Source organism: Rhipicephalus microplus, chromosome 1 (assembly GCF_043290135.1).
Source record: "Rhipicephalus microplus isolate Deutch F79 chromosome 1, USDA_Rmic, whole genome shotgun sequence".
NCBI classification, from domain to species: Eukaryota; Metazoa; Arthropoda; class Arachnida; order Ixodida; family Ixodidae; genus Rhipicephalus; species Rhipicephalus microplus.
Genome location: NC_134700.1, coordinates 158076557 through 158082978, shown reverse-complemented (window position 1 = coordinate 158082978; position 6422 = coordinate 158076557). Strand labels below are relative to the sequence as shown.

Here is a 6422-nt window from a genome sequence, read left to right as displayed (position 1 = left end):
GTTGTGCCAATTTGGATTGGATTGTATGCTGTTGGATTGTTGTGACAGGCAAAAGATTTTCGTCCATAATCACAAATTTTTAGTGAGAAACTCTATGTAATCGAGAGTGCCGTAGGACAATCAATATAGTTTACTACGTTTTTACAAAGAAGATTTCCGTTACACTAATTCACTTTGTTACTAACAAAATTTTATATCGCGCAGAGTTTTAAACCACACCAACGCCTCCTCTAGAAGATGCCTGCCGCATGAGAAGAAAAACGGCTGCCACACCCTTTCTCTCCTTTATTTTAGAATGTTTTCGGTCGCTAGCGTCACCTGTGGAGGACGGTGCAACAACGCAACACTTTGCATAGCCTTCGAAACACGGAGGAACAAGTGATCAATGTATATATCAGTCAAAGAGACAGAGTATTCGCAATGTTTTATTCAAAGGCAAGGTAGAGTCTCAGAATATAAAAAGCACAATATGACAAAGGTAGACAACAAATGCATCTCGCCTTACAAATAAATTGTAACAAATATTGTAACAAATACAGAGAGAACACAGACAACGCACACATCGCTAGAGTTGGCAGAAGCCGAGAAGCTGGTGAAGTATGACACACCGGGCCCGTGGGTAAGTAAGGATCTATGGCAAAAAAACAGCACACAATACTGAAGAAGGAAGAAGTGACATATACACAGCAATGAAGTCGCGAATCACGCCTGGGGTTAACCAAAATAATGCATAGAAAAAAAGAGTGCACAGAAACCACACGAAACAATATAGCAGAAAGGCAAAGCTGCAGTGTGCTGGCTGTGCTCAAGAACAGCTAGCCCAAAATGAAAAAAAAAGCAGACTTGATGCCTGCTTGACCTCAGAAAGGTAGGGCTTTGCTGCTTGCTCACTACGTGAAAGACAAACTTTATGCTACAACACTGGCAGGTCTTGTGGCTCTTCTTATGCGTCGCCTTCATCAAAAACTTAAGATCCCAAGCGATTTGCGTCTGGGTGTTGCTGTGACACTTGCGAGCTAAATTAGATTGTAGTCATCACTTATCCAGAATTTTGGACCTTAATTGGTGTTACAAGAGCGGTATTACAGGGCTAATAAATAGCAGAAGAAAACCACTATGGCTCATTATTTTTCACAAAGGCTCTACATCGTACGTTATCACTCACAAGCTATATAAAAATAAAATGGCAGCATCCGCAGCCCCATCAAACGCTACAAGTTTGGGTATTCTTTTGAAAATTTTTATGGGCGAGATGAGGAGGTTGATGAGAAGCTAAAATACAAAAAGCGTGATAACGTGAACTGTGCCCACTTCATACTGTGCTCCTTACCCGCTCGAAGACATTTCAACAAGCGGTTTTGTTATCGATATATTACTTGAGCTGGAGAGATAAAGCATACACAGTGACCAAGCGACCCACAGTAAAGTGTACAGTTCGCGCGCATTTGCTACAAAAATACAGACAGGATACCCAACATTTTTTTTAAGGTTATGCAAATCACTTCGAGCGAATACACAGTGTCCCTACTCCTCATAGCGGGTAACCAAAACAATGTATGCAACGAAGGAGTGGTAAGTCCAGTTGAACTGAATATAAGCATATAAGACCATAATGAAGTCTGCTGTAACGAAGTAATAGCATAACAAAGCTATTGCAGGATTCGGCTCTACTCGAATACTTTAGTGTAAACCCGCTGCTAATTGCTAACCTTTGAACTTGTCAAGCTGTATGCCCGAGATTGAAGACTGGAACCTAACCCTATCTAAGTTTCGGTTCACAAAACGCACATGCCAACATAAACGAACCCGGCAAAACATTTTCAGAAACTTCGCGCGACACCCAGCAGAGCAGAAATGAAAATCGCCAACACTTCACAGATGGTGATACAAAACATCGCACACTTTCAGGTGATGTGCAGTGGCCTCAATTATGGCAAGAAAGTGAGATTCAAGTTGTTGTACGTATGCAAAAGCTGCTTCTGATGGCACAGTGAGATTCCCAAAAAGTTTGCTGGGGACGTGGTATGCTTTGAGCATTGTGAAATACTGGTGGGTACCCTTAAGCGTCTCACTGTCGTCTTTCAGTAACTGTGGGCAACTGCAACCGTCACATGCATTCCGAAGGAAGTGTTTGATGAGAAAACCAGCTACATAATATGCAGCGGAGTCATCGATAATATGGGAGTGAATGTTTGTCGCAAGTTCAGAGAGATCGTCTAGAGCGGGAAAGTCGTCAGGCTGTGGCTGTGCACACTCCTCATTATCCACAAGAGACGCACTGGTGAGGGAGAATGGCGAGAGCTGCTCCTGGAGGAGGTCACATTCATCATCCTCGATATTTCCGTATTCTGACAGCTTGAAGAGTTTTCTTATGCAGATGTTCTTCAGGCCACAAATAAATTGTGCTACATTGGGGTTGGTGTTGCAGCCATGTTTTTGCCTAATGTGGCCAAATATGTTCTCCAGAGGATCCTGTTGAAGCCTGCGTGTTAACAGGTATTCAAAATTGTAATTTTTGGAGAGGTCGTCCCATAGTTGACAAATTGCCTGAATTGTAATTTGCCAACCTACGATGGTTTGTGGTTGACGTCTGCCAACAAACTGCCATGATGCAATCCAGGAAAGCTGGCCTCGGAGGAAGTCAATCAGCTCTGAATCATTTTTTATGATTGCATGCCGCAGCTTTTGCGAAGTTCTTTTTTTACTCGAGCTGTTCAAGGCATCGAAAATCCTGTCCATACGATCACAAAATTGAGCTGTAGTGATGGCCGAGGCAGGCAGCACCTTCGCATACACCATTGCCGTGATAGCAATCGAAACTGATGCACTGAGGACCTGAGTTGCTCTGCTGACCTTCATATTAGAAAAAGGTTTCTGATGAACGTGCGGTTCAGTCAACTTTGGAGCCAATCGCAACCGCAACTCATGTGAGGATTGGTAAAGGCTTACAATGTGCGACCAGTTAACGATGTCATCCCCAATGTATAACTTGTGTGCTTGGACATTATTGCACGTTGTTTTAATTAAATGCGGAACATCAAAAATGTAATATACCCGCTCACCATTAACTTCAAAAAAAGGCTTTGCTACAGTCACTCTTAGTTGGTTAGCGAGACTTACATTTGAACTGCCCTGGTCACAAATGACTGCTTTCACTGCAATATTAATGCTCCTAAGCTCCAAAATGAGTGACACCAGCAAGTTATGCATAACACAGTAATGTGTTGATGTGTGCCCTATAGTAAAAGCAACCGGTTGAACCCACTTTCTCGAAACGCCAACAAGAAGAAAAACCAGTGCTCGATCAGTGATGGTTGAAGTGCGATGAGTGCCATCATCTGTAAAACCCTGGACAACGTCTCTTGCAGCATCATAGTACAAATTCTTTTTGAGTGCTATTTCGTCGAAAACTAAAGCGCACACTCGGTCCCGTTCATTCCAAGCTTAAGTATTTGTTGCAATGGAAAAAAGGATTCCTGGAATTATGCCTGGAGTCATCTTTACATTAGCTAGCCACCTCCTTAATGAACGCCGGGAGGGCAAATAAAAATATGGAGCCAGAAATCGGTATGCTCGCGGACCTCGGAAGTTTAAGTGAAGAGCGAATTTCTTGAACCACACGGGAAACCGCTTGCCCTTGCGTTTGGGCCTCAAGCGAACATGTGCAGAAAAAAGTTTAAAAACCTCCTCGGTGACGTGCAGTCGGATAACTTCAAGGGCCTTCGAAGTCGATGACGGTGCTTGGTGAGGCTGTCTCTGCAGTCTTTTGATAGTTTTCCGCTGTGCTGCTACTTTGGCTTGCAGATTTTTAATGGTTTGCTTGTACTTCATTGATGGAGACATTGTCGCTGGCACACAGGAACGCACTGCAATAAACAAAAAAATTGATGTAAAAGCGAAGAACAACTAATCCCATACGAGCACTTTCCTCGCTCTTTCAGACCCAAGGTGCACAACTTTCTGTGGTACAAAGTTTTCGATTCCACTACCTAAAAACAAACCATTCACAATGTTGACAATGCACAAAAAAAATGAAAATCAATGATAGCCCACCCTTACATTTTGTAAGTGCACACGTAGTGTCCTTTTGAGGATAGTTTCCTCAGAATGTCCTAAACATAAAATAGCACATTAAAAACTGCTGCAATAAAAGCATAGTCACCATTTTCTCTAGGGCACTCAGGCGTGGAGCTGTTGGCGGAGACGTCTTCTGGAGGGTCTTGTGAAGCTTGTTCAGTGCCTCGGACAGTGCTGTCGGAACAATCTTGCGAGCGGCCTGCGGAAGTCTCTATATCAATCCACTCTGGTGTTGAAGTGAACATACAACTTACCGGTCACACAAGTTCCTTTTGTGACAGCTGAACGACTGGTTAAGGTTTTCTCCGGCAAGACGAAATCAGCAGAAATTCTTTCACCAGCTACAAGGGAGCTGCCACCTGCAGAGGTTTGGTCAACAGTCAATTTGGGTAAAAAAAAAAAAGAAATCGCGACACTGAACGCACCCTGTTCATCGGGGCACCTCAATGTGTGGGAGCCGCTTTTTGAAGCCTCTATCGCAGGTCCTGAAGAAATGAAATTACGACAATGTGTCAGTAAGAGGCTTAAAATAACACAAACTGAAGCTCATCCGCACCTTGCAGTGGAGCTTCTGCAGCCATGTCACAGTCACTACTTGAAGCGACGCTCAGAGAACCTGCATATATGTGCAGTTGGTACAAGTTACAAAGCTTGTAGCATGGGGAAACTTAAACAGCTCTTTCAAACGCATAAATTGGTCGAACGTGGAAGAAAAGAGAAGGCACCAACTAGGAAACAAGTAATTTGTGATTTTTGGAATTATCAACAGTGGCAGCTTTCACTGATGAAAGGTATACGTAAATGTGCATTCAGGCTTGAAGATAACGTGAAATAGCCCTTTAAAGTCTTTCAAAACAAGTTGCGCAGGTCCAGAGAATCAAAAAATGACAGATATGTAAAGCTGCTGTTAGGAAGGTAATAGCCCACAATTCACAGAATTTAAGACTTTCCAAGTGTTACTTCTGTAGTGAGGTTTCTCCATCGGCATAAAAAAATCTTCACGGTTAACTGTCGCCACTGATTCAATACAAGTGGCTACTATTCCACATATTTGAGTTTCAGTCAATCACTTACATGGTGCAGCTGGTTGCACACTGGGAACAGCCATTCTTGTAAGCCTTGTGTGCCCAGGGTCCATGAAACTTTGAGCAGTAAAATGGTCGCTACAAACCCTGTACGTTGCGTACAATAGGCTGGCCGGCTTACTCAGGAGATCATCGCGTCCAGCATACTGCATCCATGCTTTCATCCTGCATTGGCAATGAACTATCAGCTGAAAGGGGAAGTGCTTGAATAGTGATTTTTTATTGTTACCCTCACTTAGCAAGTACAAACAGTAAGCCTACAGACATGCAAACCATACAAAAGCTTTAACACACCTGCCGTCCCGTGATACGCGGAAGAAACTCGTCCCAGGCTTCTTGTGGGTTCTGCCATTGTTGAAGCACCACGATACACAGCAGTAGCTGCCGTAGCTTGGACCGCCGGACGGCATGGCGTCAGCGCGGTCTGAAAATGTTAGTAAGTGGATGCTTCGCTGTCAAATTACGAAAAAGATTTGTGCACGTCATAAGTGTACCAGCAAACCCCTTTGAATGATTAGCTAATCGATGCACAATACAAAACCAGTGATACATCTCTGACCCATAAAACTCTGACTTACAAAGATATACGTCAAGACCACGTACAAAGATCTTCAGAAGTTTCCAGGCCGCTATCCCTTGTAATGCAATGGTATCGCGGCCTGGAAACTTTAGAACACCTTCGTGCGTACGCAGTATCAGCAGTACACTGGGAAGAAAAATCGTAGTTGATATTTGTGCGGTAAAATTATATTGCAAACGTCAAAAAAATTTGTGGGCAGCTTGCACTAGTGGCACAAGGCTAGCGAAGAAACGAAGATGATGGCCACTTGGCTAGTCCAGATTTGCCTCCGGCACACCAAGAATTATTCGTATTCCGAGCCCTCGGGAAACGCGTTGTGAAGCATGCGAGGCCCAGCGAACGATTCTCAATATTTTGCACCGAGCCACCGAGCCTATGACCTAGCTGCCCAGCTATGCTCAGCGCACAGACGCTCGCGTCCGTGGCAGACGCAGCACGCGTCGCCTCGGCTTGACGCCGTGCCGCCTTTGCTATACTGCATACGTTGCACAATGTTCCCGTCTAGCCGCCGCATAGAGCCACAAACTTTCTTTTTAGCGAACCTCCCAGTCCTTAAAAGCTTCAAAAAAAGGTTACAACTGCGTGAATGAGACGCCACGTAAGAAACAAACTCGCACACACGAAGCGCAACGTGTGTGTGTGCATCTTTCTATGTTTGTTGCATGGTGTCTTATTCGCGC

The 6422-nt window shown here is 44.1% G+C and overlaps 1 protein-coding gene across 2 annotated transcripts; it reads right to left on the bottom strand.

Moving 5' to 3' along the window:
- Positions 1–412: 412 nt before the first annotated feature.
- On the bottom strand, positions 413–6042 carry LOC142801487 (uncharacterized). Of its 2 annotated transcripts, XM_075887542.1 has the most exons (7): positions 5457–6042; positions 5152–5327; positions 4634–4693; positions 4503–4562; positions 4332–4436; positions 4163–4276; positions 413–3866 (listed from the first exon to the last, which is right to left on the bottom strand). In XM_075887542.1, the coding sequence occupies exons 1-7, from the start codon at positions 5570–5572 to the stop codon at positions 3445–3447; spliced, it is 1053 nt and encodes a 350-aa protein (XP_075743657.1). In that variant the 5' UTR covers positions 5573–6042; the 3' UTR covers positions 413–3444. The 2 variants fall into 2 exon arrangements, with proteins under 2 accessions (XP_075743657.1, XP_075743656.1); XM_075887541.1 differs by having other exon boundaries at positions 4332–4562.
- Positions 6043–6422: the final 380 nt, after the last annotated feature.